The 22,922-nt window shown below is 43.0% G+C and overlaps 1 protein-coding gene across 1 annotated transcript in view; it reads right to left on the minus strand.

Moving 5' to 3' along the window:
* Positions 1 to 22,024, minus strand: part of LSAMP (limbic system associated membrane protein) — a 1,013,573-nt gene extending 991,549 nt beyond the window's left edge. The window contains exon 1 of the mRNA XM_027878851.1: positions 21,585 to 22,024. Within this exon, the coding sequence (XP_027734652.1) occupies positions 21,585 to 21,651 (67 nt within the window). The 5' untranslated portion in view covers positions 21,652 to 22,024. The remainder of the gene's footprint in view (positions 1 to 21,584) is intronic.
* Positions 22,025 to 22,922: the final 898 nt, after the last annotated feature.

Consider the following 22,922-nt stretch of genomic DNA (forward strand, 5'->3'; position numbering starts at 1 on the left):
AAACAGAATCAAATGAAGGCCACTTTTAATTCCAAACAAGTGTGCATGCACACATCACTTCAATACATTTTACATAATCCACTTGAAACCCACCTTGTTACTTAATTCAGATCAACTTTCCCATGTGCTCCTGACTAGACAAGCCCTTAAAGGCAACATTTTCTTTCCTCAAGGAACAGCTGCATTTGATTATTGACACCCAACTCTAGAGAGAGCTGCTCTGAAAGGGACAACATAGTTGCACACAATTTATATGTCTGTCACAGAGAGAACAATGCTCTGTATACAGCTACAATAGCAATTAATATACTGGGGGTTGTTGTTCCATTAGTCACTAATTACACAGTAGACCAGTAATACAGAAGCCTTGTTCCTGGCAAAGAAGTGATTGCTCCAGAATTACTGAATTGATAATTCAGAGGCTGCCTTTTGTTTCCTGAGGGATACCCTGCACCTTTTCCATCAGTTCAGTGAAAACACCACAGATGGTGCAGATTCATAGGCAATGGCTGTGTACTGCACGCTACTTTTTAAGAACTTCTGAATTATGGCATTTGCGTGAGATGAGTCAAGGTGAGTTCAGTGACTGAACAGAATTGCTTCCAGTCTTTGTCACAAAATATAAGAAGAATAGTTTGTCACTGAAGATTTTTGCTTCCTCTTACAAAATACATGAGAAGCATAGCAACCTCCCTCACGCATTGTCTCATCAGGCTACTGCAAACACAAGAAAATGCCAACTCTGGTTGCGCAGGGCTGTGAAGGACCTTTGTTTTACCCCAGACATCTTGCAAAAGTTAAAAAAGTTAAAAGGTGGAGTGAGAATGGTGCGTAACAAAGCTTTCAGAAGGATGTTGCAATACACTCCAATGCTTTTGGTAAGCCACAGATGTGACCTTGGCCAGCCAGGTAAGGGGCACAAATGGGCTCAGCTCTACAGCTTTCCTTATGATCTTCCCAAATTCTTTTTCTCCATTGCTCTCTGCATGTCCTTATCGCAACAGTGCATCGTGATCCCTGCTTTCCTGTGATCCAGCCAATACACAGCTCCAACACTGCTGCAGTTTATAAATGTTTGAGGAGAGCCATAGAGTAATGGTCTGGCCATGGTCTTTGATGTTCAAAGAGCAAAACAAGAGAGGCAACCATCCTTTTTGCTATTCTCCTGCATGTAGTAAAGTAGAACAGAAGGGTAGTTGTTTTACCTTTCCCCCTACCAAAGAAAGCACTCAGGGACTGAGCAATCTCTGAAAAATATTAATTTACATAAATAGCAATTTCCAGACAGCTTCTCTAATTAGCATTTGATGGAAACTTCTTGCTTTTCACCAATAACAGAACTCTCCAGGGATCTGTGAAAAGATCAAACTTCCTCTTGGTATGGGAAAAGGGATAGAGACATTTTTAAAGACAGCATTACATGTTTTGTTTTTGTTTTTTTTTTTTTTTTTTTAAATGAAAGCCTACACCTCCAGAAATTGTTCACTGGAACAAGTCCATGAACCATTTTAATCTCATTATTTGGAATCCTAACTTTTAAAATCAAAACCTAGTTAACTCATCTTGATCCAGTTGTGTTGATCTTGAGTCAACAATTCCAGGAGAACAAAATGTCTCTTCTTCCCTCCCCTTTACTTTATTGTTGCTACAAATAGAGGTGGGAAAGAAATTTTTTATGCTTTCATCAATATTTATGCAGTTAAAATTGCGTGCACCATATGTTGTTTTTTGGGTTTTTTTACACAGAAAAGTCAAGAAAATATCATACAGTTGACTTCATTATAAAAGTGCTAAGTCATCCCCCCAAACTGAACAATTCTTTATTGTCTGTGATGGGTACCAAGGAACAAAGATTAGCCTCATAACGAAAATCCAATCACATCCTTACCTACTCACAGGCTAACACTTCCTCCACATGGTACAAGTCAGAATAATTGACAAGATGGTTTGAATGATCCAATAGGTTTAACGCGTGCAAGTTTTTATGGCAAAGACCTTGTCTCAGCTTAACTCGGTATAGTACCATATTTATCCATGGAGCTAAAGAAACATCAAAAAAAGAAAGCCCAGATCAGCTGAACTTCCCTTCTAGAAAGAAGACACCTTTATACCAAACAATAGTAGAAGAATAGATAGAAGATTGGGACCTATCACACAGAAAGCATCTTTTATGCATGGGGGAAGATGGCTCTGGAACTCCCTTTGTCTTCATTTTCATTGCATGGACAGGTAAGCTAAGACACAAACTGATTAATGGACTAACTTAAAGAAAGCCTGCGGCAAAGGCAGGAATTAAGCCCATTTCCCCCCGAGGATCAGTCCAGTATCTTAACAACCCCATATCTTTCTCTTCTGAAATACTGCAGCTTTCCTTTGTAATTAAACAGCATGGATTTGAGGGGGCTGATTTCAACTGTCATTGTAATGAAAGAGCTTGCACTGGTCAAGTGGGGAGGAACTGCCTTGCCAAACTAAAAAGGCTTTTCCTTTACTTAATTCCAGGCTTCTAAGCTTTCAGAAATAGAAAATATTGCATAAGCAACAGTACTGAAGAATTTTGAAGGCATACTGAAAGAGCTTTTTATACTGTCCCATTTTAATAGCTGGTGCTTTTACTGTAGATAGTATACAGCTACAGAATAATGTGCACGGGTTTAATGTCTGCTATGATAATATCCAAGGAGAAGATATTGAAAATTCAATTAAAATATAGTTTAGGATATTGGCTTATTTTAATTTCCAGCCTCCTTTACCCTCCATCCACCTCCTACACATCCAGGATTGAAGCTAGAAGTTACACACTGAATTTTTTCTCCTGTAACTCATAATCAGTACGAAGTTCTTTGTACTTCTTCAACATCTGACTATCTGAAATCTCCTCTTAGAATTCTCCAAAATCCCTATGCTCCTGTAACAAAAGAGGACACTGAAATGCTGAGACAGGAGTAGTTCCTATCAAGGACAAAGCAATGGGGACCCCTAAGTCATGTCTCTTAGCACTAAGTCCAGGGCCACCCACACTTGCACAAGCTTTTTTAAACCACGGTCACCTCTTTAAGAAGGTTTAGAGAGGGAACATAAATTATTTCTCCACAGCAAAGCAACTCCCTCCTCTGCAGTTTTCCGTTACCTTTAACAAACATAACTTTTGCCATAGTTTATGCTTTTCTTGCTTGTTTGATCAATGCAGTTTTTTCACTGTCACTGTGCTGCATTACATGGTACAGAGAAGAAAATAGTAGTCCTACTGTAACATGATCAGAGAAACAGCAAAAAACTTCAAGAGGCAAGCAATGAAGCAGAATTTTAGAAAAGCTCCAACTGCTGTCCAGAGTTTCTGCTGATCCTTCCTAAAATATACGGGAAAGCACACCTTAGGGTTAGTCCCTTTGGTTGTCCGCTAAACTGAAGAGAGGTGTCAAGCATCACTGCACATAACAAAACAAAAATGTGCAATGCTAGGACAAGCACTTCTAGAACCGAATAGAGATCCTTGTTCTATTTTCTCTGTCTAACAATGCTCAGGAGCTCCTGGTCCTGGAAACTAAACAACAATGGGTTTATGTCAGATTTGAGAAAACATATACCTGAAGTGTTTATGCAGCCTGTCTAAATCTTACCCTGACTGCAGTAATGGCAGGTGTTATCCTTGTCATACGAAATATTATCACTAACCTACTTGCTTCTGAAACTCCCAAATTTTATTATAATAAAGTTGTATATCTGAAATATTATACTTATAGTACCCCTTTATTTCAGTGGGGCCACATAGTTTCCACAATAAGAGGGAAATGGCACCCCAGGTTCCAAGATATTTCATAATCAAACCTACACTATATGCAGTTTACACAGATGTGAAGGTTAAACACCATGGTCCTCAGTCCCAAGTAAACCGAGAAGGGAGGCTCTTCAAGGCATCAGGAGTCACTGCCCTTTTTATGACTTTCATGAGCTTCATACAACTAACAAAAGCTGATCATGTCCCTGATTTGCATAGATGGGAAAACAAAATAGATTGAGTCTCATAATTAAGCAATAAAAGAGACTAAACAAAGAAAGTGCACCAGTCCCTCCCTTAAGACATAGTTCCATCTCTCAGCACTGCCTGCAGACACACCATTAGTCCCTGCACTTGGGTCAACATGGGTTATAGTACATTCAGATAGCCACCCATCTAGAAACAGATGAGCTGTTTCTGGTTCTCATAAGCCCCTCTGCACACCACCACTAGCACTGACCTTTTCCAATAACTACCTTCATTTTGCTTGCTGGTGAAGTAGAAAAGGCCTCAAGAACTGACTCCTGATAAGTGTATCAGTCAGAGATGTGGTGACTCCCAGTGCTTACATCCAACTAAAATGGAGGTCTTGGCCAAAGTGTGCATGTGGTGCCCACACGGCAGCTGAAGGAAAGATGCACACCTGTATCATAGGGAGTTGAAGGTGACAAATGCAAACTTTCTTCTCCAGTGATGTAGCACTGTTGTCCTCCTGCATCACACACCCCTTGCCTGGCTGCAGTGTACTGGGAGACCAATTGGCAGCAAATAAAAAAAGCAGCATATTCAAACTGAATAATACCAGGAAAAACCCACCCCGCATTGCTGTATTTTGAGGGTGTTGCCTTGTTTGCTAGCTCCTGAGACATGCTCTTTCCAGAGGGGATAACGGTGTGTGCACCGCTTCCCACACTTTGCTGTGGATTTAAATATACAGGCATTGCTAGTAGGTGAGTGCCATTTGAATTGACAAACTGGGATTTCTGCTGTGCTCTTCACACTTAATGCAGCCCTGCCTGGGCTTTGAAGGCAACGGCTTGTTGCCTTGGGGTCTGAAACTAACAAAGCCAAGCAGAACAAGCCCAGGGCTCCCGTTGGATTGCTCGATCAAAGACAATATTAAACAGCACTGTTTTCATAACTACTATTCTGGGGCCCTTGGAATGCAAGACAAAGGAGATGAAGTTAATTTCTGTTATCATAGCCTGGTGCAGCTGCAAGGGCCCTGGGAGAAGCCATCTTCTCTTGATGGCTTTTGCAGCCTGTGTCTTTGCAGGAGCTACCATTAAGCACACAGTGCTTCAAAAGCTTGTCAGATACACTCGTGTTCCCCTCCTCCCCATACTATTGTCAAATGCGCCCCTGCTCCTTCTTTGACACCTTCCCCACATCTTCTTACAGACACCAGGGAGCTTCCCTCTCCATGACCACTTCCCTGCACTTCACAGCTCTCTGCTTCACCTTTTGTGTCACCAGCATTGCCCCTTGCAGTGCCCAAGGAGACTCAAGCTAGGGAAGTACTGCACTTGGCACAGGAGTGCTGTGCAAGGAGACCAGATAAGGAACAAATTATCCAGGTTTTGCTCTGCCACCGACCCAGCTCACAACCTTAGTGAAATATCTTAAACCTTTGGTTTGTACGTGGTCAGCTGGGATTAACAGGGCCGAGGCTTTTTTTTTTTTTTTTTGGTGGCTGGCAAACAAAAGCATGCTTTCTTTAATCATGTTTTCTTTATATCAGTAGATGTCACTGGTGATGGAAATCACTAAGCAGTATTGCAGGAGAAAGTGCAAGCTATCTTCTGATTAAGAGCACTGTTTGAGATATTTGACACAATTTTGAGATGCCTCTTACAAGCCATCATGGTCATGATCAACACATCACCATGAGAAGGGATGCTTGTCAGCAGCAGCGCTATCCTAGGACTGCCATTGTCCTGGGACACAAGACTACATATGGCTCTGATTTTTCGTCCTTACTCTTCATCTATAGTTGAGCATAGAGATCATTTATGAAAAAGCAGGAGTGTGGTACAACTTGCTTATACCCTCAGCTTGGTCGCAGTAAGGACAAGGAGAATAAGAAAGCTGGGTAACCATGAAAAACTTTGAAATGAGATTACTGAAAGGAAAGAAATGGCTCCAGAGAGCTTTGTTTAAAGCCTTCCTCTTCACACCACATGTTATTCCTTTGAGGTCACTCAGACAAAAGCACAAATTGGGGATAGGGCATGGAAATAGTACACTGCTTGAGATCTGGAGGGCACTCCAGGAATTTGTCTGTATCAGCAGACAGAACACCCCACATTTTCTCCTTCTCAAACTGGGAGTTCACCTTGGGACTCTAGGATCTAGGAAGATGTTCCCAGCAACCTGACTACTCCTGTAGAAGAAGTACTCTTTGCTAATAGCTGCCACCTGGGATTTCACAAACTGGATTCATTCAAATTTGCTCTCCCCTCTAGTCTCAAGTTCCCCAATTAGTTGAAAATATATTAAAATACAGAAAAGTTTTGCTGGAAAATTTCTGAATAGATCTGAGATGCTCATGAAATGAACAAAAACACAACATCAGGCTCAAACAAGAGGGATACAGTTGTGTCCAGCTATTTGCTGATACCTTACATATCTTCTTCATATCAGAGATTTCCTAAAAAGTGGTCAGTACAGATCTCCAACAATTTTCAAACAAGATTGTCCATTCTAATTGCTCGAGGCATAAAAAGAAAGAGCTATTCTCAATCCAGAAGAGAAGTAGCCAGTCTTCAGTTTTAAAGCAAACCTTCTAGATGCAAATTGCTACATAATTTAAGTTTATTGAACATCTAACACCAGGAAATGTGCAATTCATGAAATTTTCAGTGAAGATATACGAATGAGAGTTCCCAATACATTTTTAAAATGTGGAATTATCAAAGTTTTATGCACTGTCGACTCTGGCCACATACGGTAGAGTTAATTGAAAGTGCAGTTCTAGTTTTAAAGGTATCCCTATGAAAGTGGCAATGTGTGTTTTATTGTCTCTTCATCATTTGCAACTCAAAGGCACCCAAGTTTATGCATGAAAAAGTGTTTCTTCTAACTGCCAGTCTGCTCTGCAAGACACTATTGAATCAGAGAATCTGAGTGGATGTTTTGCTTTTTGCATTCATATCACTGGTCCTATAGTTTCTGTAAGCTAAATAATGTTCCTATCTACCCAAATGCAAACTCTAAGCCCCAGATTAGACCCCATAAGAAATTTGCTTGGGAAGGATCAATGATCCACTGTTTGGAGTACCCTTGACAAAAGGAACAAACAAGACAGGAACAAACTGCATTTCACAGTGCTGGGAAAAAGCAGAAGGTTAAAGGTATCCTCACTCAGGAGGGCAGAACAGTCTTTCATCAAAGGACATGTCCTTTAGAACTCATCCCCTTTCTCTTCCCCTCAAAGATATGTACCAGTTTAGGATTTTTGTAGCCTCAAGCTGCAATAGGTACTGCTGAGGATGACCAAATTGAACGACACATCTTTAACCTCCTAGAGAGATACAGCGTAAATCCAGCCTGAAGCCTCTGCTCCATGAAATTGGATTAGGGACTCCACATTGGGTCTACCTAAAACAGACAAATAGCCCTTACAGTTATTTTTTTTATTCCTTGTTTTTTTCCCCACAGAAAACTCCCCAAAAGCAAAAATTCAAGAGGTATTAGGAAACCTATGCACAACAACAAACAAGACCAGACCAGAACTTGAACTCCAATGCAGAATTTCGTGGTTTCTAACAAACATTAGGCCATACCTTCTCAATATAACCCTGCTGCAGTAGGCAGACATCATGGAAACTGTTGGACTACTCAGGTTTACTACGAATACATGTTTCGTCTCTTGTTTTGGTCATAAAGCTGCAGAAATAAGAAACATGAACTGGGATATTTGATTAAAGTTTAATGCAGTGAGATGAAAGAACAGACCCATGTTTTTCCCTTCCTTGAAGCTGCAGCAAGGCAACATCAGCAGCAAAAAACAAGTTGGCCACACTGACTGGAAGCTGCAGGGCAGACACCACACTGAACATTTTACAAATGCAGCAGAGCTGCCCAGCTCCAAAACTGCCAAGGGCAATACAGAGGGATTTGGTCAGCTCTCTTTTTATGGCCACAGCAACATCCCCAATACTGGCTGCTGAGATACCTGCAAAGACTGTGTGCTGCTGCTGCCACCTCTGCCCATAGAGCCAACAAGCACTTCTCAGCCATCTGTTGTGATAAGTGGGGGCTCTTCCACCACATGGCCTCCAGTGCAGCAAGCCAAAGCACAGAGATCTGGAACTCTGGCAGTGTGAGTCTCTTTACCTGTGTCTGTGTGGCAGGTACAGACCTTTTTTGTTTACCCACTATCTAGCAAGTAATGCAAGCCTCTAACATGTATGGTAGCTAAAAATGCAACTTAGAGAGAAAAATCAGACCTCTCCAAAGCAGGCCAGAGCCAGGGATTAATTTGCTTTCTGAACTGTGGGATAACCACATTCCAGATCCTGCTCTATTTTGGAACAGAAACAGAGATCTGAATGTCTTTAATTCTAAGCCAGTGCAATATGTCTTCACTGCTTTCAGAAAGGCCATTTTAGCCATGAAATTCCTTCTTTGTAAAGTTTTCCATTAACAACAACATTTTCCCAAAAAGTTTGTTTAAGTACGTGCACGATCATTTTTAAAGCATCATTTCTGGCTACTAACAAAAGTAGTGACTAAATAGTGTCAATCCACTTTTTTCACTTATTTCGAACATGTGAGTGACAGAAAAAAACAACAAAAAAATCACTTTGAGAAGAATCTCCCTATGAAGTTTGCTGTTAGATAGTGATGCTATTAGACATCTAGACAGGAATTTTAGGGAATCGATGCCTAGGATATTTTTGATTTTTGCTTTGAAATGCTTAGATTTTTCTTCAGAAGTTCATCACATAGCAATACAACCACAAGTTTGCCACCAACTGTCCTCTTTCTTATAACAGTCTGGGTCTCTTCCTTTCACAGTTGCAGTTTGTGCAGAGTTGACCCAGAGCTCTATCCTGTACAACCAGTAGCAGGAATCTTTTTCAAGGTCTCCTGCTGCTATGCCTTTGCACCAATAACTGAAGGAGGCAGCAGCATCTCGCTCTGACTCAGCTGCTGGGTGCAAAGCAACAAATGTTCTGCCAGGGTTAGAATGAGATTAGCAAAATCCCACAGAACAATGATTCAAAGGTGCTGTAACAAATCAATTTCCTGCAAGCAACAAACACAATTACTAGACCAGTTATCTTGCTCTCACCCCACTCCTCTCTCAGCAGTGAGCTAGGGCTGAGAAACCTCATTCTTTGGGCTCTAAACAGGTAGTCCAACTTCTCAGGTGACACTGCCACTGAGTAATGGTAGGAGAAGTGGTTCTCCATCTCCCTCTATGAGTCATGCCACTAGAGGGTACACAGATTGCCCAAGTAATTGAAATACAGAAAATACTATGTCCACTGGTCTTTGAACCAAATTTTAATTCTCCATCACCATGAGCATGCACCTACCATTCAACAGCGACTCATCTCTGCCAACACAGATTATCACCTTTGGAGTCTCTAATCTTCTCCACTTCATCATCTTTTGCTCAGTTTTTCAAATCTCCCTGTTCTTCCATTCTGGCACAAACGCAGAATGTCTACTTAAAGCAAAGGTGGGGGAGTGGGGAGGGAAAGAGCTTGTATCCTTTCCAGAACTTACTTATTTCTTAAGAGGAGATTATGACATGAAAAAACCCCAGAAATTTCAGGAAAACAACTCAAGTCTACAATGTTTCTTGTCTGTAATTCAGAGCCCAAGCCCAACTGCACTCCCGTTGCACCACATCTGAGCTAACGAGCTCTCCCACCCTGCTAGGGTGAATAGGGTGAAGATGTCATTACAACCAAGGCACCTTGCACACACCAAGGCTAGTCGAAAGTCCAACCTAAATAGCAACAATTTACATCCAGAGTCAGCTGTCTCCACACTTTGTTCCCTGGCACTGCTGGGCTGCTGAGACCCTCGAGCAAGCCTTGCACAGACTGGGAAAGATCCAGCACCACTGAACAGTTTGGACTGCATGCAGTGCAAAATAGTGCTCCTTGCTTCCTGCCCAGGAAACAGATTGCAATTTGGATAGTCCTGTACCTGAGCTAATAAACTGTGATGAACTCTCTCTGGGTCGGCATCCATGGCACAAATAATGTTCATTCTGGATAATTCCTGTTATGTGTCCTGGCTTTTTCACTCAAGCTGCAATACTTTTTACCTCTGGAAGTCCATGGTGCCAGCCAGTACAACATCTGCTACAAAACTCCCTCTCAATTCTGTCTGTTCTCTTCCGTAAGAAAGCATTAAACCAAGCAGCCAACACCACCCATTTCACTTTCATTCCTGTTGTAGGTGAGAGAAGAGCAAACCAGCTGGCTGATCCCCCTGCACCACTGATCATCTTAGCCATCTCCTACCATTTTGTTCTACGTCTGCCTCCCTCAAAGGCCTCCCTCCAGTTCTGAAGTCCTAGGATGACTCAGCTTTTGGGACATGCCCAGAATGCTACAGGCTCAACCACATCAGTTTCTGACCCTGAAGCAACTAGTCCACTGTTCAGTTACACATTTTGAAAATGTGTGAGATAAAGAAAGAACAGAACGTGTGTCATAAGTAGCAACGAGAAATTTGTTAAAGCCTAACACAGTGTACAGGACAGAGTTACATATATTGGGTTTTCAAGTCATCCAGAAGGCTACTTTTTCCCATCTATCAGACAAATCTGAATAAACACTCCATTGAAGGAAGGAGAGGTAGGGGAAAGTCTTTAAATTAAGCAGTTGATATAACCAGGATTTAAACTGTTAATATAGCAGAAGACTTCCTCATGTGTCTTGTGCCAGTATCTGCATAACAACAGAAATAATGCATGGCAAGAAAGATAAATACTTTAAAGAATATGGTTCTTTGTCAGACTGGAAGTATTAGCCGTGATTCAGAAATTAATGACAGCATAAAAATCTATTAAGGCATCTAGACTGTCTCTCAAGGGACCTTTTCAAGCTTGTAGTGCATGGATTATTCTCCAGGGTTCTGCCCAGCCAAACTTCAGATATCCCAAATGACAGCAATTCCACCACAATTCTTAACAAAGCTATATCACCACCTAATCGCTTTCTTCCATTAAGTATTTTTCTCTCCTGCCAATTTTTTCTTTCCGCCTCCAAATTTTCTATCATGAGAGGCTCTTCTAGCTCCAAGTCCACACTAGACAATTCTTCATGTGTTCCCAGTATGCCTAGATCATTAGCATAGCTCCTCTTTAGTCATTTAGCCAAAACAGCTATATATTTAGCTCTCACAAGCATTCTTCATAAGTCAGTCCCTCCAGCCCCTTAATCATTCTCCTTGCAATCCTCTGAATTCCCTCTAATTTTGTTTACATCTTTCTGGAATTGAAGTGCCCGGAACCAAGTGCTGTAAACAACAACAGCTCGTTATCTGGCTAGACTGTAATTCTGGTGATCACAGCACAGGCCCCGCACATGTGGTGCACACACAGACACATGCACATGCTCATCCTCTGCCTCAGACACATCACACAGCATCACACGAACTTTGCACAACAGACATTCCCTCCTCCCCGGTGACATCAGCTAGGTCTCTTTCAAGGAAATCCAATTCCAAACAAAAGCAAGGGTAGATCTTCAGTACAGCCATTACAACTCCTGTTTAAACAAAGTCTTCTTTTGAATCTGTTCCACTGTTTGCCCCAGTCTTACAATTCATGATTGGCCCAGGAATGGTCACAATCCAAAGTGAACAAGCATTCCTATTACCCAATACAAACACAATCTGCAACATAATCTAAATCCCTTCCACTGGTTGAACACTCCTTAGGTTCCAGTCTCATCAAGTAGTTGTAAATTATATAAAAAAAAGTCTGCTTCTACTTTTGAACTACTAAGGCAATCATGGCAACAGTGGTTTCCCTGAGCATTTTCATTCAGAGAAACTGTTCCTAAGCCTTGGTCAAGAGGATCAGGACTACTATACTCTTTGCTGGCCCTACTGAAAACCGTTCCCGAAGAGGCATTAGCAGGAGAAGGTCAGACCTAACTCTCTAGGGAAATAAACAGGATGATATATCCCTGAGGATGTCCTTTCAGCTGTCTGCAGACTGAAGACACACACCAGCTACTGGTTGCACTCAGATCATATTTTCAAGTTTTTGGTTGCACCTATAAAGGTTACAATTTTCAGAACTTTTTTGTTTTAGATGACAGTTGAGACTTTGATTTAGTCTTATGATAGAAGATAACACATCACAGGAAAGCCTTTAAGCACTTGTGCCTTAATCTGTTCTTGAAACTCGGGTTGGATTTTTTTCAACAAAACACATTTTTATTCCTTACTAGAAAGATGCCATTTTGGTTAAGCAGAGACATTCTGCAAAACTTTTTGCTTTGCTCCAAACTTCTGGAGAACTTCAGGAAGAAACCTGTCAAGGTTCCTGCCAGCTCCTGGGGCATCTGTGGGGGAGCCACGGCACCAAGGAAAGAGTTCTTCTGGATCAAGGTCTTCCTAAGCCTGCAATAATTTCATAGCCTCTTCTCACTTAGCATCCCCAGTTCTGAAAGAACTTCAAAACTGGTATTCTAACTAACCCTGCTGCATGGCAAGGAAAGAAGGGGCTTGAAGTCTTCTGTCTTCCCAGTACATTTCACACCACTGTTCCTCCTTCAGAAGCTACAGCAATGATTCAGCATCCAGGACAGCTTGGGGTATCTTCTTTCAATTCTTGTGGTGGTTTGGGTCCTTTTGGGCAGCAGAAGGAAGAAGAGAGAGACCAGAAACTTCAGATTGACCAGGGGATGATCAGAGCCTACAAGTAAAGATCTTGCAAGGTTCCTTGAAGCCTGAAGGAAAGGCTGGTGGTACAAAGATTTAGGTCAGGACAGATAGAGAAAGGCCAGACAGAATGGCATTTTCTTCCTTTCCTCTATGCACACAGTAGACCAAAAGAGAAGGAAGATTGCACTGCTCACCATAGCTCTAGGTCCCTCTGGGGCAATGCCGCAGCTCATTTACCTCATGCTGAAGCCAGATATATTTATGTTTTTTGTTTTTAAATCAGTAGCCCAATCTCTTGTGTGTCTGTGGATGCTGGATAGTTCACAAACCAGTCACCAGTATGCAGCTAGAATACATGGAAATGAAGGAGAGGGTTCTGGACCTCACTTTAACTTTCCCTGTTTCCTACCTTTCCTCATTTAGCTGGCCTAGACTATAGATAGCTCTTACACCACTTCAGCCAGCAGGACTAATTTCTTTTTCTTTGAATCACTGAGAAATTACTGTTCATAAAAGCCCTCGACTCAATACAACATGACTCTCCAAACAAATAATTTCTTTTTCTCTACAGGAGATTTAGAAGTGCAGAATGTCTCACAGGGGCATGCCTGCAGTCAGGTCTATTCTACTCTGCTACCTCAACTGAGACTCAACAAAACACAGCCATGCTGGACAGAAACCTTGCAGTTGAGGAAGCTAAACCATCAAGGCTGTGTTAATGCAGGTACAGCCAGAGTACAGACTTTCTGGATTACTGCCTCAGGTTGTATCCAGCACAGAGCTCCTTGGCTCATACAGTCTACAGTAGCATAACTATGTAAGAACAGTTGGCTCAGTCAGGTTGTACTATTTTTGAATATGTTGGTCTAATTAAAATACTGCAACTTGTACATGTAGGAAAGCCTCCTTTTATCTTCTTCCTTCCTCTATTCCCAGAAACTCTCCCATGAAAGCGTAGGAGTCAAACATGTCTTTTCCACTCTTTATACTGTATTTCATGCCCAAATGACTGAAGCATGACTAAGTTGCCACCTTACACTGAGGCTATCACAGAGACATGAGAAAGGACAGCCAAGCTACAGAGAAAAAAATTCTGTTTCACTGCAACAATCTCTTGCCATGTCAAGATAGGATGCAAATCTGCTATGAATAATGGTCACTCTGAAAGCACACATAGCTATGCAGATATTCCTATCAGCAATCATACTGCATTCACTTGCACTAACATTCATGACAACTCTCTTGCATGAAACACAACTCTGAACTAGACTGGTTAACACTGCCCAAGCATCTTTACCACACGACTTATGCATTTTCTATCACATGTGCACACTCAAATACAGGTTCATGCATATATATATATATATATATATATATATATATAAATCATCTTCTGTCTCGTATATGCACCTTCCTAAAAGTCAAAGAAGAGCTATTCAAAGGCCTCTGGTCATACCTTCATGCACAGACCATTTATGTGGGCCTAAATAAAACTGGATGTCGTGATCCCATCGTACAAAGTAGCTTTACAAGGCAAAGAGTAGATACTCATACAAGAAGATGCACCCATATGACACAAGTGTAAACACATTTACACATCAAAAATCTCTCAGATGCCCCTTTAAATCGACCCTGCTTCCTGCAGGCAAACCCTTGCCTGCAAAACCCTCCTTTTTCAGACACTCAAGTGTATATCCCCACAGTCAGCCTCTCCAACACGTCCACAAAAAGTAGAAGTCAGGTAACACAGCACACTCGCTGCAAGGCTCTCGATCAGAAAGAGTCTTGCTCTCTTGGCATAGCTTTGGGTCAGCTGCTGAGGGCCAAGCACAGCCAGGATCCACGCAGGTGCAGCAACCAGAGTGCATGCAGAAAAATATTAATAGTTATTGTCCTAGCAGGTTGTAAGGATTAATTGGTTCTGGCCTGCAACTCACCATCAATGTAAGTGCTAAGGGGCAAAGGGGAGGGAGCTTTGATTACACACTTTCATTGCATACTCATATACTATTGATTTCCCAGTTGGAAAGACCCACAGACTTCTGTTTGTCTCCTTGCTTACTTCTTCCTTCACTCCCTCCCTTATCCCACTGCTCATGGCCTGCCTGCCACATCTATCTTGTCCCAGTCGCCAAGAACACATCATGGGAAAAAAAAGAAAGGGCCACACTTTTTGAGGGAGAGCTCTGCCAAACCTGTAAGAAATGAAGAAACCTGTATCCATGAGGTCACACACAGGCATACTCTAGGGAAGAGAGCAGGTTTCAAGCACAAGCCATCTTTAGAAGAGTTTCTTTTAGGTGCTTTATATAGCCTAGGAACTGGAAAAGCCCAGACTGTGAACCCACAGCTCCAGTTACACTCATCTTTGCTTTCAGCCAAAACCTCTCCTCTGAAGCCTGCCTTCTGATGCTATCTTCTTTTAAATAAAGCAAACCAACCTCTCAAATAAATGCAACATGCCAGCCTATCTTAACCAGGTACATATATCCTTGCATTGCCTCCAAAACCATCTCCTTCCAGAGATACCATTAAAAGCCCAGTACCTCTACATCTGACAACTATTGAAAAATCCCCTTCTATGCTCACAGATGACCAAAAAGCAGGTTTAGTGTAAAGGACCCCTTCCCCTCAGCATGTAGCCATGCAGAACTTTCTCCCCATCAACTTTAAGACTGCACATATGGCCAGCAAGACACTTCGCTGAGAGAGAGAGACTACTGCTTTAGCTCAGAGACATTAAAGCAGCAGCCCTTGCAAGTGCTGTTCCCTCTCTTTCCACTCAGGTGAGCAGGGCAATGCTGCCACACCAGCAGAGGGAGGTCACAGGGAGATGCCTCAGCTTCCAGGACATCCAGCATCAGCCAAAGCACTACAGTGCATTGGCATAGCACAGAATCAATCCTGGGTTTCTCTTTTTTTTTTTTTTTCTTTTCCCTGCCTATTTCTGTAAGAATCATGAACACCCAGCATTTTTTATTCTCTTCCATGCTGACTGCAGGGATCTCTGTCCTTCACTGACACCAGGAGGGGGCTGTGTTTCTCACATGCTCACCTACACATGCCCTTAGCTACTCCTTTTCAGAGTGGGACAGGATGGTCTGTGCTGTCCTTGATATTTTTGATTTTATTAATGATAAATTAACAGCAGTAGGAACATATCAGATGTCAAAAAATCATTGTTCATTTGGTCTGAACAGCAAATTAAACTATGTTATGCACTTTTTAAAGGAAAAGGGGATACTGAGGAGGCAAAGACTCATGATTCCCATAGGGACTGCAGACAGCAAAACTCTGCATCTTTTCACCAGCACCCTGCACACAAAGGAGATAATATTTGGCAAAACACGTATCCCTGTGTTCAAAGGCACACAGGAAGGGTTTTCCCCAGACTCCTCCAGGACATACCTTTGTCTGGTACCATTATAGATTTCACTCTGATCATTCAGTCCTTTAACAATCTCTGTCAGCCAACAACCTCAGCTCATCCTCTTCCACAACGAACCCCACCGAGTATTCTGACATGCCCAGAGAAAGGGCCTCCCTTGCCATTATTCCTAATTACCTTTTGCCACCTCTTCTCACTTTACAGCATGCAGGTCAGTAAGCAGTGCTACATCTCCTCATCACCAGCATTGCCTCACCCACCTGACTCTCCAGGCAACTGCACAGAACACACAGCTGCCGCACATTAACATCCCTTCTCTAATCCATTCCTAAGCAAATCAGCTTTGCACAGGTAAATCTGTTGAGGGAAGGGTCCAGGCCATACCAGCAAGGCAAGGACCTTGGTTTACTAAATGCTTACAGGATTTACAGCCAGTGCACAGTAAGGGTGTGGACTCCTAAAGCACTGGCTCTGTGGTCAGCCTAGGACGACAGCAGCCATATTCCTCACCCTGACTGGAAGGAGTCTCTTGCTTGTGGAGGAAAAAGGAGGTGAAAATAGTAACTATAAGAGAGCACATCTCCTCCTTAGACTGCCATTAGCATATGTGATTGCTCCAAGGCTAAAAAGGAGTGTCCCCACTGGCACTAAGGCCTTTATTACAGAACTACTAAGACTCTTGTCTGAGAAAACTAGTAAAACTCTTGTGTGAAAAGAGATCTCTGAGACTAAAAGATGAAGCCAATTTCTACTTACCATAACAAAGCTCTCTGAGTAGGTAGCTGAATGGCGAGGTTTACAACAGCTAGGGGAAATGGGTTCTTACTGGTGTGATAATTATTGACTCAAATGGTCCACAATCACTGGGATAGGACTAGAAGAAACACTTGGGATATTTTTTTTAATGCTACCCACTTACAGATAAAAAGCCTTCTCTTCTTCTTCCCTATTTTAAGCCTACAAAAAAAGTATTTTGCTTTAGGTATTGAACCTCTTCATCATTTGAGGGAATGCAAGGCAACTGAGTGAGTTGTTACCTCATCAATACACTCCAGCCTGTGAGAGCTTCCCTTACCTTACTCAACAAGAGAGAGCTGAAAACAGATAGGAAGAAAAGTATATGCAGGACAGCAGGAAAAGCCCTTTTTTTTTTTTCCCCCCCTCTCTGGTTGGCAGTATCTCAATGTTATCCACCTGCATCACAGTCACCCCACGCTGTTACCCACACACCACAACGTCACCACAAACACACACAGAGTCCTGCTCCTCCCTTTCTTCTCCTCATCCATTACACATTATCAGCACAGAAACACTTGGGTACACACTTCCATCCATATAGATTGCACATACCTCGTGCATTAACAAACACATCATTTTTCACACCCGCATTGTCCAGTAACGTTATAAAACATGAGACTTTACAGATAACATTTGTACTGTGTACCACCCTACAGCATCCTATTCCACTTACCCGAGTGCTTCTGTGATTTCTTTCGTCAGACTCATTCCCAATTTAAGAACACCCTTGAGCAGCTCAAAAAATACGTTATAAATAAATGCTGCCAGTATTACGCAGGCCAGTTCTCCCCGTCCTTTTCTAAACCATCTACTTTACTAAATAGGGTGTGGAAGCACCTGAATTTTTTTTTTTTAAGTCTTCTACAATTAACCAATGAGGTGGAGTTTTAGGGGGGGTTAATTAAAGCAAGCTGGGTTGTTTGTTTGTTTTTTTTTTTTTTAAGCAAATTGCTGATTTGAAACAGCTGCTATTTTTCAAGAGAAAGGGTTTGTTTAGAAGAATTTTTCAATGTAAAGCAATGCTGAAGGAAATGTTGTATAATTTGTCAAGGCATTCATTTTTTTTTAAATAAAATGCTCAGGGTGAGGAAATCAAAACTAATTTTCATATTGACAGCTAAGTTAGAGTAATTGTAGGTAAAAGTGAAAATATCAACACAAAATTCTTCTAAATTATCAAAATGCAATCTTTGGTAGACCCTAATCATTTGCTTCTCCTCCCCATCTACATACACCCAATTTTTGACTTGGGAAACAAAAAAGAAAAAGAAAAATTCAGCTTTTGAGTCCAATTTATGAATCCGATCTCTGTCAGAATATTTGAAGCACACTGTGCTAAGAAATTAATCCATTCGAAGAAAAAGCTGCAGCATACCACTAGAAAATCCCACCCACCGGCAGTGCTGGGGTTTATAGGTACTTTTATTCTTCCAGCCCCCACAGGGCAGGAAGGCCAGTGCACCATGCAGGAGGAACAACCATTCCGCCTCCAAGCCACCTGCCTCCCAGCGCGGACTGGAAGGGCAGCAGCAGGGAAATGCAAGAATCCTGAGCCACAAAATTAAGGAAACATAATGATTAGGGGGGGAAAAAATATCCTCTGTGCAAGACTTGGAGCATCTAACCTGAGGGGGAAGGAGCAAAGCCTCTCTGTGCCAAAGCCCCTGAACACAGGCGGGCGGGGGACAGGCAGCCCTTTGCATTTCCCCTGGCAGAGGCGCTGGAGGAGGCAGCCTGTGCGGCCACTTGGCACAGTGGAGCCCATAGGTCTCCTGCCAGCCTCAGCTGTGCTTCCTCCCTACACCCCCATCGCCTGCTATTCAGCCTCAGCTTGTCCGTGCCTGACAGTGCCAGCATCGCTCCCCTTCTCCCCCGCTTTTGGTGGCTGTGGGAGAACGAAGAAAGGCAAGGAGCTGCTTTTGCGTTCACCGGTACACCCCCAAGTGGACAGCAAGGAAAAAGGGGAGAGAAGGCACAGACAAGTTTTGGATGGCTTGCAGAGGTACAGGCTCAGCTGGCTGGCTCCAGAGGGATGTGCTCACAAAGCTCTTGGAAGCGTTCCGATGGGTCACTGCCTGTCAAAGGCAATACTGCAGTTTCCTGGGGTAAGAGCTCCACAGAGTTGTGCTCAGCAGGGTTACAGAAGTGTTCGAGCCTGGTTACCAAGGCTTTCAGTGAATAACAATTAATTTAAAATGAATATGGGGGGAGGGGGGGGGCGTTGTGTTACTTTGTTGGGTCTTTTTAAGGGCTCAGTACTTTCTCACTTTTTTTTAACTCCTTCAAACATCTTCAGGCTTCCTTGTGAGGTGCCATGCTCCTCCCAAGCAGCCCCAATATTCCTGCTTACCATTCTCTCACCCTTCATTCTAGAGAAAGGAAATTACTGCTGGCTATGAAACTAGATCCAGCAGTGATCTGATTTATACCATGTCTTAAGTTTGGGAGCAGTAGAAAAGCAGCTCCAGGTTTGCAAACACTCAAACACCTCACCATCCGATCCCATCCCAAAACCTGGGGAGGGCAACTATATTGCCTCTGCTTTCTCTGGGTGTAGCTAGGAATACAGCCCTCAAAAGACCTTCCCTGATGTCTTCAATCGGAATTGAAGTGGCTGATACAACTGTGGCAATAGTAACCCACTAAAACAGAAGGCTAAATCCCGTACGTGCCTGTACACTGGCATAAGCTCTGGCTGTAAGAAAGAACTAAAAAAACAGCTCCTGGTTGCAGTAGCATCAGGATGCTCTGGTTGCAACTCAGGAAGGGCTTGTGACTTGGAAACACTGTGTGGAGCAAACGCCATTGACTATGCAGGCTAGAGACCATGCATCAGAAAGACAGGCAATGTTCAGAGTCAGTGCTATTTGCCAGTGTCCATCTTTCCTGACAGGTCTGTGCCTAATCCTCCAGAGCAAAGGGAAGTTCACATCAAGCTACACAACTTCATTGCTGACATCATCTGCTTAGGTTACACAAGAACTGGCTCTCGTTTCACCCCATGTACAACCTATGTGCTGGAAAAAAGTGCTCCTCTCCCGTCAGAAATAGCCATTTCACGGCAAGCAAGGAAGTCAGCTGGAAGATGCTGGTGCTGGATTCACAGTCCAGACTTCAGAGAATCCAAGTTTGAGAGGAAATATGTGACAGTGAAAAGCATGTGTATGCAACCCATGAACAGAAGAAGTGAGACCATATGAAAAGGAGCACTCAGTAAATGTGAGAAGTGACAGGTGTGAGGCTGCAACAGAAAGCATGTGTGTGACAGGGAGCCTGCCTGCATGGGAATTTGCTTAGTAGACATAAAATAGAGGAGAACAGTGCATGCAAGATTGTGTGTAAAAGTATGAGCTAAGAGGAAGTGAGGATGCTGTGACTGGCACATCTCCAGATACGGCACTCATGCACTAGTATGCACAAGAGTGAGAGAAAAGCACTGTGTGGGGGGTGTGTGTATGTGCATGTGTGTATGTGTGTGGTAAAGGTGTGTGAGCGAAATACCCTCTAAGGGTGCAGCTCACTACAAATGTGAGACTGAGGCACACAGTAGGCCAGATAGAGTACATATATGTTCTTTAGTTATATATTCACCTATGTGTGTGTATATGTGTGCACACATGCAGGCTCACAAGGCTGGTGCAGCAGGGTAGGCAAGGGATTTTAATATGTAAGCAACCATGAGCACTAGTTTTCAGGATGGAGGCTTGAAGGAGGGATGGGGGGAAGAGAGGAAGGGAGAATGTAAGCTCAAGAGAAGCAGACGCTCCAGGAATTGAATGTGCTAGGGAGCTAAAACTGTATGTGTCAGAGTAAGTTTATTCATCTTGCCTGCTATATTCATGAGTGTGTGTATGTGTGTGTAAGTGAAGGACCACTGGTGTGTATAAATGAGTGTGGATCATGTAAAAGCTGCAATTTGGAGAACTGTGCTTATATGTACATATGGGACATGTATTTATATATACAGCATGGGATGCATTAACCCTTAACTCCTGTTTACAGAAAGCATCTCAAAACCAGCTAGCATGCCTGTCATCACTTCAAACTAAATTCCATACTCACACTTGGCTCTTAAAGCAAGAAACCCAGCTGGCAATTCTCCACTGAACAAAACCCCATACCCAACAAATTTTCTTCTTCTGGTTTTCCTCCATCACTCTCTCTTTTTTTCTTTTCTTTTTTTTTTTTTCCCCCCTGGTAGAGGGAAGGACATAATGTTTTCGCAGACAGACCAGAGGCATAGAGATTCCTCTAACCTCCCCCTCTCTGGGCAAAACCAAAATAAAAATAATTTAAAAAAAAACCAAAACAAAGCAAACAAACAAACAAACAAACAAAAATAAAAAAAGAAACTTAACACATATCTCCTCAGGAAAGTGAAGAATCCAGGAGAATCAGTACTTGTGACCCAAACTGATGAGAAACATTGGTTGTGGATGGAGGGGATATCCACCTTCACCCACTACTCTTTTGCTTTGCAAATCTTACTGAACACCACCCCCCCCCAACTTCCCCTCTGCAAAAGCATAAATACAGCAGCAAAGTCAGTCACATGCAGTGCCCTCTAACCATAGGATTCACCAGCAGTGATCTCTCCTTGGCTTGTTTCCTGAGGTGGGGGGAAGGTTTGTAGGGGAAGAGGGGGGAAGAGGAAGCTCTAGCTTCCAGCTCCATGTTTCAGGCCATCCTCAGTCCATCAGCCTCAATTGAAGCAGAATGGTTTGAGGAGACTGCAAGAAAGAACTCATCACATACCTTGCAAGGAGAAGAGGGACAGGAAGAAGCCCAGCACCCAGATACTGTGCAGCCAGTAGGTCCTCATGCTTCTCTCTCACTCGCTCTGCTTCCTCTGCCTTTTTCTCCGTCTCTTCGCTTCTCTCTCTCTCTCTTTCAATTTATCTTTTTTTTTTTTTTTCCCTTCTCTCCTCTCAAAGAAAATGGGATTCGTGTCTCCCTTCAGTCCCTCTGGGCTCTGCTTTACCAGCTCTGACAATCCAGTCGCAGCGCAAGCTGACCTACGGTGGCCAGATTCCCAAATAACCTCGCACTCTCCCCTTCAAGTGCTGGAGAAAGGGGGGGCCAGGTTAGATGCTCCACCGTAGGCTGTGCTGGCTGTAAACACAGAGAATCTCTCTGTCTCTCTCCTGCAGCTCCAACTAAATGCGACTGTACTTAAACAAGCAATGCCTTATAGGACAGCGCTCAGAGCAGAACAGATCCCACCTCTGCCACCTAGTGTTGCAAGCCAGCTCATTTATTTCGTTTTTATATATATAAATATATATATACATTATGCTATAGAAATATGGTTCCCTCATTCCTCTACAAATGTATCTCTTGGATCACAGGTCTACGAGCCATGCTGCGCTCTGGAGTCCCTAAGGCTCCAGCTACAGAGGACAAGGGGAAGTGGTTCAGTGAAGGAATATTCCTCATTGCCAAAAGAAGAAATGCAGCAGGGCAGGTTTGGTTTCTCAGCTGAGTTCTGCTTGACAAATTCTAAAGCAAGGGTCTCTCTGATGCTGGTGTCACTCGTGGGCAGTGCACAGGGGCCAGAGGGAGATTCAGACGCACCGATTGTAATTACAGAGCTGCCAAAGCTTCCAGGAAAAATAGCAAGTATCAGTCTGCATTAATCTTTGCTGGATCTCCTGTGACTTCCAGGCAATTTCAGAGGGACCAGAAAGAATCTGTCTGCGAGGGAAATCCAGCTTGCAAAGCCACTGTTTGCTCACGGAAGGCTTCCCCCACTACCTCTCTCCTTTCAGATACAGGTTCCTCCTACCATAACATAACCCAAACTTTTTTCCCCCAAGGAGTAATTAGCTCCTGTAGCTCTACTGTCCCCTAAAATAATTGCCTCTGGTTAGAACAGTATTAATGAAGTAATATTTAACATTCACTCAGGGCTTTTCATTAGTCACTCTCCAGGTATTTCACAAAAGGGTGTCCTTTCGCAGCCGGGGATGAGGAGGCAGTGTGACTGCACAACTTCTGAGACGTCAGTCTGTGGGATGCAGTGTGACAGCCCAGATGGGCTGCCCATCCAGCCTGGTGGCCCCTCTTCAGGCCACATTGCATCTTTCGTGGGCC

Source organism: Empidonax traillii, unplaced genomic scaffold, assembly GCF_003031625.1.
Source record: "Empidonax traillii isolate 1590-97213 ecotype Southwest subspecies unplaced genomic scaffold, ASM303162v1 scaffold46:size3806547, whole genome shotgun sequence".
NCBI lineage: Eukaryota > Metazoa > Chordata > Aves > Passeriformes > Tyrannidae > Empidonax > Empidonax traillii.